Raw genomic sequence first — 12,458 nt, forward strand, 5'->3', positions numbered from 1 at the left:
TTAGCTCATTACACAAATCACCCACCATTGAAATAAAAAATTCACCTCATCATCCAAGTCGATAAAAAGCAGCATCAGACGGTTGCCGAAAATTGAACTATCAACAAATGCTCGTTCCTTTGTCCAACCGAGAGATGCGGATGGGTGTGAAAGGAGAGGAAGAAGGCATACAGATGAACAGAGCATAGGGATCAGGTCAATGGAACCTCAGCTATCTTCCAAGCCTTGGAAAACTCTCATTTGAAATATTGCATTCAGCTTTAGAAAGGGGAAAGGAAAAAAAAGGAATTGAATGCACAAAGATTCATATGCATGAATATCAACATCCCTGCACGCATTAACCATTTTAATTTGATCACGCTATTAAGCATGATTTTGAACCACTCACAGTAACAGAAATCCTTGCAAACAATATGCTAGATCTCCAAGTTCCGAGGGTACTCCAGATATATTTTTCTTGCTTAGCTCTGGCAAGAGGGAGAGGGGAAAAAAAATCATATATATTATTAAGTCATTGTCAAAAAGAGGTCATAATACATGCATTAGACACACTGAACAGCCAATGTTACAACCAACTTGCTTCCAAACCAAAAACAGGTGTTACAGAGAACCCGTATTCACTGAAACTATTCATTTGATGGCAAAAATAATACCAAACCCTTCAACCAAATAAATTTGGAAATTCAATGGAAGGTTAAAAGAACACTCATTGAGTTACAGTAGCAACAGATTCAGCATGTGGTTCTCCTTCCTTGTTCAAGGCTTCCCATCTTAGCTCCCTAAGAATTTTGAACCTCTCATCTAATGTCACAAAACCTGTTTGAGGACTAACTGCTCCACAAGTACCAGCTTCATATATTAGGACTATGCTGGCCCCCATGTCAGGGCCATGAAGCTTTCCAGTAAGCAGTAACCGGATGGGCATAAAGAGAGATCTCCCCTGAAAGAAAACATAGAGATGACATCTTTCAGCCGGAAAGACTAAACATGCAAGTTCAGATTGGATGATATTGGAGATTGAATCTGCATTGGTGATAGACATAATATATATATATATATTAAAAAAGAGAGGATCTATATTTGTGAAACTGAAGTGCTAACAAAAGGCTAGTAAGGTGTCTCGAGCATATGAAAGAAGAAATGCCAATAGAAGGAAGCATTTTGAGACTGCTTATAAACTTTGATATGACTTCAGAATGACTTCTATTGATTGGGTAACTTCGAATTATTTTGTCAGCTGAAAGTGTGCAAACTTCCCAATAGATTAGGTGTGTCATCTTGATAACAACAAAAATCATAGGGTGGCATGATAATTAAATTTATCCTCAATTATCCATTAATCAGAGACAGGCTATTTCATCAGGGACAAAGAAAGAGATATTTTAACAAGGTCCCAGGGTTAAAAAGAAAATCTTTCTGAAACTCATTAGAGATTATTCAACTAAAAAAAGACCGCCCGAATGGTCATTTTGCAAGAATAAACAATTAAACTGCGGTTACAAATGCACTATCCTTCATCAGACATCTATTACTTGTGGGATTATCAAGTTGCCTGGTAAGCAGACGCCACTCCCAAGCTATAGCAATCAGATCTTAAATAAACAGCTATTTTTGATATCTCGTTCTAATTTCATGCATTTTAGATGACTGGGAAGGAAAAGGGGAAGTCATATCTCTAGCAACTGGAGAAACATAGCATATTAATTCAAATATCTTGAAATCTTGAAAATATCAAAAGAGACCTTGGCCGGAGAAGTTTTATGCCACACATTATTGTTATGTACTTGAAGTCCATTGCCAGGGGTCACCTGGGCTATTGGACAAGTAGGATGTCATGTGGCCTCATAAACTAACCTTGCGCTTCAATATCTTGCCAAAGCTTTTCACCCATTTTTGCCAACCAGCATGACCTTCCTCCAATGCTTCACGAAGCTCTCCACTATCATAAGCAGAAATCAAGCTAGCAGCCACCTCAGAAAGCTTATCTTGTACCACAGGTTTACATTCCGCACTGCAGATTGCACATGTCACATATGAGTAGAATCAAAGGCACTAACTTGATATGTAGAGACAATCACTTGAAGCTACTGCACCTAACTACTTTCTCAGGTTTAAGACTAACAAGTACGGTTCAACTAGGCCAACCTAGGTTCATCACCGAGAAGAAAGCCCTAGGGTAAACCAGCTGTTTCCCTCTAGACAAGTGAAACAGTCTCAGCAACATGAAACAACACCACAACAGTGGTGTACAAAGTTGTGTTATAACAAAAGCATGTTATAACAATCTTATATTGGTTAAGAAATAAAAGTCATTCTCATCAAAATAGAGAAGGTTCTATCACCTGGCCAACGTAGAGTCCAATGGATAAGAAAGCAAATTCAACAGAGCCGTATCTACATCTGTTACCAAATCAATCCCATCCTTCAACAACTCTGCTGCATCCTGTACATGGGTTTATGCTGTTAGTGTTAGCATGTACTCTTTTCAAAATCAAGTAAACAATTTTAAAAGTAGGAGTTCACTTAAGTGTGTGCATGAAGTGCATTAAACAAATAGCCAGAACCATCATTGCTTGTCCACCTGTATGCAATTGACTTTTACATCTTTTTTTGTTGGTTGTACACCTCATAGATTATCAAGAAAGAGATCGATATATATTACTTCATTTTGGTTCAACTATATCACCTACCAATAATTAATTAGACACAAAATACTAATTGCTTCGTAAATAAAAAAGATATCAAGTCGGAAGTTGTTGTGGACACAATTCAGGGACAATAAATGCCTCAGGGATGAAGAAAAAGATTCATCATATTTAACCAAGGCTCTATAAGGCGGTGCCAGTCTGCATGGTGCAGTACATACTGTGCATGGTTTCCTAAAGGGATCCAGGCATCTGCCTAGGCCTTTAGGCAGATCGGGCACCCTAGGTACCTTGCCTGGGCCCAAGCAACTCATCTGCCATGAAGCAGGCGCCTGGGCACACATCCATGCCTAAAGCACATCTTTAGGCTAGTGCTTGCATGCTAAGCAGGCAACTACGAGTCAACTAGATGGATCAGGTACCCATCAACCCAGTACTCAATCCAAATTATTTTAACAATTTTTCGTTCCCCTTTCCCCCATTTCTCCAAATCCACTACTTTCTAACACTAACTGAGCATGCCCTAGGAAAAGGCATGGTCATTGGTCGAAGATCGATGGTCGGGGAGCGGTGAACCATGAAAAAGCAATAGCTGTCGACACTTAGAGATAAGTTTTTTCACTTTAGAATTTTTTTCCTCTTCTCTAGCTCTCTTTTCCCCCCTTTTTTTTAAGATGGTGCAAGCTATGGACTGGTTGCTGCTCTAATTGTGCTGTCAGTAAAAGCTGTTGCTACTGGTGGTGTTGCCGCTGCTGCAACAGCAGTGGTGGTGCTACCAATGTTGGTTGCTGCTGGTGTTGCTACTAAGAGCTGCAGTAGGGGCTGTGCTTGAGCAGCCGCCTAGGCGCCCGCCTAAAACCTAAGCGCTGATTGCCCCCTTGGCCGCTCACCTTGTGCCTTTCGTGTTCTAAAACATTGATACTATGCTGTCTTATGATGTGCTGAAACAAGGAGAGCATCTAGAAAGAATTTTCAGTTAAGAATATCAAAGGAAAGGTGAATCGCTGCCTTGCTTAACTGTGTTGAAAGCCTGGCATGGTATGTACTGGCCAGCATCCAAATCTTTTGATTCTACTACACATTTACAAAGCTTTGACATTTGTCACTTCACATAATTAAAACTTAAAACCAGATTTAATATTGGAGAGTTCACGAAGTCAGACATGTCCAAAAGTTAAGATCTATGCACATGATTTAAATGTAACCTAAAAAGCTAAAAACCCTTAAAATACTAATAAAAGGCAAATAGCAGTTTGATAGCCACTTAAATGTAAAAAAATAAATGTTTACCTCTACAAATTTGCCTTTAGATTCTAAGAGAATACCAGTGCTTTTCCACCGATCTCCAAAAATCTCAATCAACTTTTCTGATGGAAGGGCTCTTAAATGCTGACCGTTCATCCACCTAATTGCAACAGAAAGACCATGTTAGCACGTAAACAATAACAAAAATTAGTCAGGCAACATCAATTTCCTCCATCTCTATTTTTGGTTGGGTGGGCATAATTATTTTGTTTTTACAACCATCCAAACAACATCAACAACTAAGAAACAAGAACCCTGCAAACGACCAAGGTTCAACCAATATCTACCGAATAAACTGCTGTATTATCATAGAACTTATGCTGCTGTAGCCAGTGGCAGATGCAGGCAAACATCTTTTGCAGCAAACATGAAAAAATCCTGATAGAGATGCTATGTATAAATATTTAAAAGCAAGAGCATGTGTCTTCAATGATCACCCACATGCCTAGGGTCAAAAAAAAAAAAAAAACACTAAGGCAGACAGGATTGGTGCAAAAATGGCTAGAGAATTAGGTGTTTTGAAAAATTAAAGGAAGCAGTGAAAAATAAAATCAAATGAGATACTGGTATAATATTACAGAAAGAGAGTGGTGAACTGCATGAGAGGCAGGCAACCCCCTTAAGATAAGAGGAGCTTCGTTGGCAAGGGAAATGGGACCACAATTCATTTTATGTGCTATTGATTGTCCTCCATTTTAAGAAAAGAGAGGGAAGAGGGGGGGGGGGGAGTTTATAATTGACTACATGAAATAGGGAGTCACTCAATTCACTATTTCAAACTTAAACTCGGCATATTGTTATTAATCAAGTCATGCCATAGAAAAAAGGAGAAAATACTTTCAGATATAACATCAATTGATAAAGAAGTGCAATTGATAACCTTCTTATTTCTTGTTGAGTATTTACCTTAACTTTGTTGAATCAAAGATTGCTCCACTTTTATTGACACGATTGATAGAAAACTTTTCAACTACAAAACATAAAAAGTACAGCCGGATGAGCAAATTATAATGAAATTTCTTCCATTCTCACTGTTATCAGCATAAGTATTAATAAAACATGAACAGTAAAAGAAACAAGAAAATCTACCAAGCTGATCAATGGTAAAAAATTCATTTTCTGTTCCATCACCCCAACCCAAGAGTGCTAGGTAGTTCACCATAGCCTGAGGTAGATATCCCATTTCCCTAAACTGAATAAAAGGGAGGAAAAAAACAGAGACCACAATCTAAATTACTAGAAGTGTTGGAGAAACTTAAACAAGTACAAAAAGTATGCTTAAATGAAAATAATATATTTGAAACATGTCATTGTACTATCTTAACCACGAAACTATCTCCTAAACATTATGACACTTTAGCAAGTACCTGTCCCACTGAAGTTGCCCCATGACGTTTTGATAATTTACTTCGATCTGGGGCAAGAATTAGAGAAACATGTGCAAAGGAAGGCATTGGAAATCCAAGTGCCTGCAAAATAATATTAATCATGTTCATACTATCACATCCACCAACTGTAGATAAAAAGGGAAGTAATCCAAAAAGAAAAAAGATCGAAAACAGAGCAAACTCACTTTATATATAAGTGCTTGCCGCAAGGTGTTTGGTAAATGCTCCTCAGCCCTGACGTGCAAAACAAAACGTGAAAGGGAGACGTCATGTCAAACTTATTCTATACAAGACCATTAACCTTAAGGAGTAAAGCTCATTGACAGTAAGGAAAAAAAAGGAACTACCTAATAACATGGGATATACGCATGGTAGCATCGTCAACAGTGACACAGAAATTGTATACTGGTTGGCCGTTGCTTCTCATTATCACAAAGTCACCGAGTGTGTCTAGGCTCCAACCGACCTTTATGAAACTATCAAATGAATCAGCAACTAAAATTTCAATTGCACAATTGGCAAGATATTTACAAATGCAAAACCATAATGATACAATCACTTTTAGAAATCCCAATTAAAAGATCAGCATTCCCCCCATTAAGCAAGCAGGCCAGGAGCTTACTTCACCACGGATAAGATCATTAATTTTCAAGGTCCCTTTCTTAGGTACATGAAAACGATAGGTATAAGGTGTTCCTTTTGCCAATTCCTCCTGTATTTCTTCATCTGAAGCAGTGGCCCACTTCCCCATATATACTGGTGGCAGCTGCATTTGTTTTGCTGTTTCCTTCATTTGTTCTAGTTCCTAGAAAGAACGACTGTTGATAAGAAAATGCTCCATAATTTTAGAAAAAAGTTGGGCAAAAACAACAATAATTTAAGAACTAGAAAACAAGTACGATACACTGTTCTCAAATCCAATTGCAGCAGCTCATGAAGTAACTGGCAGTGCATTTTCTAAAATGTATCCTAAAGAACTATTCATTTGCACTTAACAAAAACAAGAGGATGCATTTTTCTTCTTCTATCTTGTAGAGGTACAAAAGTCTTATCAAAGTTAAAATGCTTAGGAAGTTAGGTACATTTGGCTACTTAACAAGTCCTCAAGGTAACTACTAGTGAAAAAATCGGTCAGTGGAACATATAATGGATCATCCTTTGGTATATCACTATATCCTCTTTTTTTTTTTCAAACTTGAGTGCAAGATGCAGATACTGACTTCTTGAAAAGTAGCTCAGCAATTAGTCAAGAAGTGCAATGAGTTAGCAAGTTCTTAATCTGATCACTGCATGGAAAGCAAGTTAGAGAGAGAGAGAGAGAAAGAGACTGTGAGTGAGAGAAAAGAAGCTGATCTTAATCACCTGTTCCCTAACTCACCTAGAATAACATTTGTCATAATAATACTGGGCTTAGTAACATAACCCACTATTAAGGTGATGCTGCAACAATATGTAATTCCTGATGAAAATTGACACCCTTCGATTTAGAAAGTAACCATGTTTGGAGTTGAACATAAAATGAAGAAATCTGAGATCAAGTTGGAGTAATTAACGAAGTACTAGAGTCGAATACAAAGTATATATTTCGACCATGCTTTAAATTTAGACCATAGACATTAAGACAGAAAGTACACTCTACGTTAAACACATGCCATAAATCCTAGAGAACTATTTAGATAAAAAACTTAGCAGACCACCTAAGAACTGACTTATACGCACAAATTACTTAAGCCTTGTCTGGTTCAGAAATACTTCTATGTTAAGTATAACCAAGGGAATCACTTAGGAGTTAGGACCTGCTTAGTTCCAGCATGGTTTACCCGAGTTATTCGAATATTTTAAATAATTTAAGCCAGCTTCAGAAGAATTAACTAAAAGGGTGCATGTTAACTTTCTAGAATCCCCCAAGTACCCTTCCTTTAACCTGCTTTATTCCAGTGCCAAAAAGGTAGCTAGGAAAAGTAAAACTCGATAAGTGGGTTTTATTCGGGTTCTGTCTAGGTTATTCATCGACCAAGAAGTTAATGGCAAAAGAAAGGATCATTGGAATAAATCTATTATACTATTTGGTCAAAATGAGGTTAGGGCAAGTACCGAGCCGTACTGCAAGCGGACCGGGATAGTTCTAGCAACCAAAACAAAAAGCATCCGACAGAGGAAGAGAAGAAGAAGGAAAGAGAGAGAAAGAGAGAGAGAGAGAAGGGCAGGGAGGGAGAGAAAGGAAGATCAGAGGCTGGTGAGCGCGCGGAGAGGGAGAAGGAGAAGGAAAGAGAGGAAAAGAGAGGGAGAGAGCGGGGGAGGGAGGGAGGGAGGGAGAGGAAGGAAGAGCGGAGGCCGATAAAGGGCCGGCAGAGGCTGGCGAGCGCGTGGAGGGCCACGAAGGAGGGGCTCTGCCTCCGATCCCCTCTTTCTCTCTCCCTCCCTCTCTCCCCCTTCTCTCTCTCTTTTTCTCTCTCCTGTTCTTCCTCTCCCCCGCCTCCTCTATTATGTCGGTACGGACTAGCACGGAACGGCATGGGGGCGTACCGACCCATGCCGCTGGGCAACTGGTCCGAGCCTCGATTCCGGCACAGCAAACCTTGGGTCAAAATTTTTTTATTTAGGATGACAAGACATGAAAGCAACAATTAAAACCACCCTTTTGCCCCTCCAGCAACTTCTTTCATGCTAGAGCAAAATGGTTGTTTGGTGGGATGGAGTGAAAAAGAGTGGTATACAGAGGGCTTAATCAGGTACATTGTGCAATATCCCTGAGCAAAACAGGGACTCCACTTTAACTTTCTTCTTAGACATTTAAACTATTGAAACTAGTCTAAGAAATAATGATCAACTATAGAAATATGTCATAAATTACCTCATTTGAACAAAAACACCTGTAAACAGCACCAGAATTCAACAACTTCTCAGCATATTGTTTGTATAGGGAATTTCGTTCTGACTGCCTATAAGGACCATAATCTCCACCCACACCAGGGCCTGCACATATATCAACATTCAGACAACCAAAGATTATATCTTTAAAGACAACAACACCTACCTTACATTTTCCTGCAATAATTACAAAGATTCAAAATGTACCAAAAAGGTTTACAACAATAGGAAAGTTCAACTTAGCTTTAAATATTGCAAAACTCAACTACAGGTCCTTTTAAGAAACTTGGTTCATAATCCTTGCAGTTCACAATTAAGCCACCAAACAAATGGAAACATAACATTGGCTTATAACTTCATGGCCATATTTTCTCTAAAAGAAGAGATCACAAAATATAGTATCACATACCATGCCAACCAACTCCTCCTGTATTATGGGTGAATAACGTGCACCAGCAGATGGTACATAATACGTAAAAGGATCTTTTGCATATGTACCCCTGTAAATATGACTTGTTGTGTATTTATTCCTTGAAATTTTATGCATATATACATAACCCTAAATTTATCATGTTCTTCCAGTGATGCCCCTCCCATTAGACCATCGGCTGATTGTGTTAATATGCAGCCATTTTAAAATGATTCTATTACCCTTTGCATCCATACCCTAAAAAACTATGCAAACAAAGCTCCTCAAAAAACAAAATGCATGTTAAAATTTTCTAAAGGGTGTTGATGATAACAGGTAATAGAGTCATTTTACATGTGAAACAGCTAATCATGCCATCAGCCAAAAGTCTGACTGACAGAGCATCATTGCAAAAAACAAGGTGAGTTCGGAGATGCGTATGCAAATAGTGATTTTTGAGAGGTAAAAATGCAATAGTCATATTTACAAGAGTATAGATGCAAACTATCTAAGCTTTTTAACTTAAAAAGGCTTCTTTCTTTCTTTTCAATCAGTAGAATGTTGGTAAGATATCTCTACATAATATCATAATAACTTTTTTTCATGTTGGCAAGCAACATCATATGTTTAAGTTTTGACTTGCGACATCATGTTCAAAACATGAACCAATGAACCTTCTCTGGTTGACCAAAAAAGATGAAATTATAAAGACAGCTAAAGTGGTAAGCTTTAATTCTGAATATTGTCATTTGCTTTCTGATTTAGACAGGCCATAAACTATAAGAGGTAAGCAAGATAGGTGCATCAAATTTCAGGTAACTTCAATTGTGCTGCCAATTTGGTAAGTAAGATCTCTAGTTGACATCTGATGGGAAAAAAACAACTCAGTGCCTTCGCAATCTTGTTTACTTAGAGACTTCTCCTAGCAGATCATCATTTGATCTGAAAAGATTTGGTGATAATAACATGGACTATATAATTCTTGCCAAATTCACATTAGATCCAATCTAAATGAAAATATTGCACTTATCAATACATTATTGCAGACCACAGAGATTGAAAGATAAATCCATGTCAAGACCAAGGTAGAGTCTCCAAAAAAATAACTGAAAATTTATCCAAAAAGATATATCTATCGATGTCCTAGACTACCAGTGGCATAAGTGGTAACTAAAGAGACAAAGAGCATTTCTTGGCAAGGACCAAGGAGAAAAGAATGCCAATACGACAAATTGGAGGCCTAAGTGGTTAAAATCAAGGAATAAATGGAATTATTCTGTAACAAGCTCCTTTCAGTGTCATTGCTTGGCCAAGAGTAACAGCATGGGAACCACTATATGATTCATGGAATTGATTGGCAGCATTCTCCAGCAGTTCTTATTTCATTAAAATATTGCAGCATGCTATTTGATGACTTTGTTATGGCTGGTGCTTTTGAACGGTACATCTCCATGGGAGAAAATTTTCCACATAGTTGAAGGGATGCAACAAGGGTATCCCATCCAATGCAATGTACTCTATGAGCACTTTCTCTAAGCAAAACGAATCATTGATACTATTAGATAGGTCATGGCAAACAGTAAAGAAAAATAAAATGTTCAAATCTAGCAATATTTAATAAAAAAACACCTTCATCCCAATCAAGACCAAGCCAAGAAAGATCATTCAACATTGCTTCTTCGGATTTCCTAGTAGATCTCTCTAAGTCAGTGTCTTCAATTCGAAGAACAAACTTTCCACCCTTAGACCTGTGAAAAAAAATATATTTATCATGACGAAAATGTTGTATAAGAGAATAACTTCCCTAACTAATGACATTTAAAATATGTGGACATGATAGAATTTCAAAAAACAATAAAAAGGCATGAGCTATAAAGTGGGCATGTTGACAATTCAACTGAAAACAAAAGCAGCAAAATATTTTTCAATGAATACCGAAAATGGAATACATAGAAAGTAATTCAAAAGACCCAATTCAGGAGGCATTTTTGAAACTCCTGAATTGGAAAGTTGAAACCACTCACCAGTATAGTCCATCTTAAATTTCAGATTTTGGAATACCACAGACTGAATTTATCTTCTCGAGCTATTATCAACATCAACGAAAGACTACATAGGTAGATGTCAAAAAATGGAGGATTCCCCAAGGGCATGATTTTTTTTTTTCCTGTTTGGGTGGTCAATAGCCTTTTTATTTCATTTGTATAATATATTCAGCCATTTTAGCAGTGGTATAAAAGTACAAAATTACAGCAGAGTTTGAGATGGCAGGGAATTCAATGTCTTTGTGATAGTGATAAGAGGAAAATGCTCATCCAAGAAAACAAAACAAGAAAAAAGCATTCCCCAAAGTCTCAGAAACAGTTCGAGATATTTAAGCACTGATAGAAAATAATCACAATAAAAGATGTGAACGAAAGTCTGAAGGATTTCATGAACACTTTCCTGGCTTAGAGCAAATCCAAGTTTTGAGAGCAGGAAATATACTGTTAGGATTACTTAAAACATGAATTATCTGAACTTTCATTTCTTTACTGAAACATGATTTCTAATGAGTATTTCAGTAGTATATATAAAAAATAATCTCAAAAATGTTGTTTGAAACGGTCCACTGTAGGACATCGTTTTGGCAGTCCACGTAATTTGAAATTAGTTTAATAGTTACATCTTTGGAACAAAAAATGACCAATTACTCATTCTCGCACCACTAGCCACACACTCAAGCCTCTTTTCTCGGTAAAATTTGAGCCTTACCATTGGCCTAATGAGGTAAAAGATCTCGACATATTGAGGAAATGCAGTTAAAGAACGTTAACGTGTACGATAACTATGCCAATAATTTATGAGAAATTAAAATTCTAGAATTAAAGAAATCCACATAAAGTGCACCAAATCCAAAACCTCAACTTTTCGAAGAATTAGCAAAGAGACGTAACTAAAATTTTCTACAAGATCGCCACTTTACCCTAAAAAAGGTATGCCCATCTTTTTCCATACAACGAAAAGAAAACACAATACAGACCTAAATCTCAAAATCTCCGTGATTGAGAGAGAGAGAGAGAGAGAGAGAGAGAGAGAGATGAACCTGGCAAATAGGTAGTTGAAAAGAGCCGTCCTTGCTCCCCCGACATGGAGGTTCCCGGTGGGCGACGGAGCGAACCGGACCCGGACCTCGCCATCCGCCGGATCGGCGGCGGAAGAAGCCGAGACGGAGAGACTCCTCCGGCTGATGGAGAGGTAGCGTTTGGAGACAAGGCACGGGCGGAGGAAGGAAGGCGGGAGATCCGGACGAACCCTAATCCAAAGCGACGGCGATCCCACGAGAGTCGCCATTACCCTTCTTGAGCGAGCTCTCGCGCTGAAGGGTGGAAATGGGGAAAGAGAGGATGCTACCTTGAGAGAGGATACGCCCTAAAAAAAAATGTTTTCTTTTATCCTCAAACTTGCCGAAAAAACGTTACATGATCATTCTCAGCTAATCTTTTACTATGGACATATTATATTATGATAAAAATGTTCTTGGCTTCCATAATTATGTATAATAGTCTATTATCATAATCTCACATTAACTGATAAAAAAATATCCAAATTACATCTTTTTCCTAAAAAATTGATAGATATTTTTTTCACGATATCAACCATTGGATGGCATCTCGCATAAATATCAGACACTTCGAACTTCTTAATTCGTCTATCTACACAAATCTCAAAACAACTATTTCGCAATCCAATAATAAATTTGTACGAAGAAAAGCGAATTTTTGATTTGCACAAAAGATACAATCTAAACTCTTAAAAAGATGCCATGTAGATTTTATTAGCTTGGCCAGTTCTCTTCTC

General features: G+C 37.8%; 1 protein-coding gene across 1 annotated transcript; it reads right to left on the reverse strand.

Annotated features, from left to right (window-relative positions):
- Positions 1-484: 484 nt before the first annotated feature.
- On the reverse strand, positions 485-12,086 carry ERS (glutamate tRNA synthetase). The gene is made up of 13 exons (XM_039117655.3): positions 11,704-12,086; positions 10,248-10,366; positions 8,193-8,314; positions 5,961-6,143; positions 5,686-5,804; positions 5,524-5,572; positions 5,318-5,419; positions 5,040-5,142; positions 4,857-4,920; positions 3,936-4,050; positions 2,343-2,443; positions 1,855-2,011; positions 485-940 (listed from the first exon to the last, which is right to left on the reverse strand). The coding sequence occupies exons 1-13, from the start codon at positions 11,949-11,951 to the stop codon at positions 707-709; spliced, it is 1,716 nt and encodes a 571-aa protein (XP_038973583.3). The 5' UTR covers positions 11,952-12,086; the 3' UTR covers positions 485-706.
- Between the last annotated feature and the right edge of the window lie 372 nt (positions 12,087-12,458).

This window comes from Phoenix dactylifera, chromosome 18 (assembly GCF_051530095.1).
Source record: "Phoenix dactylifera cultivar Ajwa chromosome 18, Ajwa_hap1_PhDact_Kaust_v1.1, whole genome shotgun sequence".
In the NCBI taxonomy this organism is placed as follows: Eukaryota; Viridiplantae; Streptophyta; class Magnoliopsida; order Arecales; family Arecaceae; genus Phoenix; species Phoenix dactylifera.

What these genes read in the sequence shown, in the direction of transcription:
- ERS (XM_039117655.3), bottom strand. Translation starts at nt 11,951, where the DNA reads ATGGCGACTCTCGTGGGATCGCCGTCGCTTTGGATTAGGGTTCGTCCG. An exon ending in TTTGATTCAACAAAGTTAAG is followed by an intron (nt 4,051 to 4,856) that starts GTAAATACTCAA and finishes TGTTGCAATTAG; the next exon opens with GTGGATGAACGGTCAGCATT. An exon ending in TTGGACTCTACGTTGGCCAG is followed by an intron (nt 2,012 to 2,342) that starts GTGATAGAACCT and finishes TGCAATCTGCAG; the next exon opens with TGCGGAATGTAAACCTGTGG.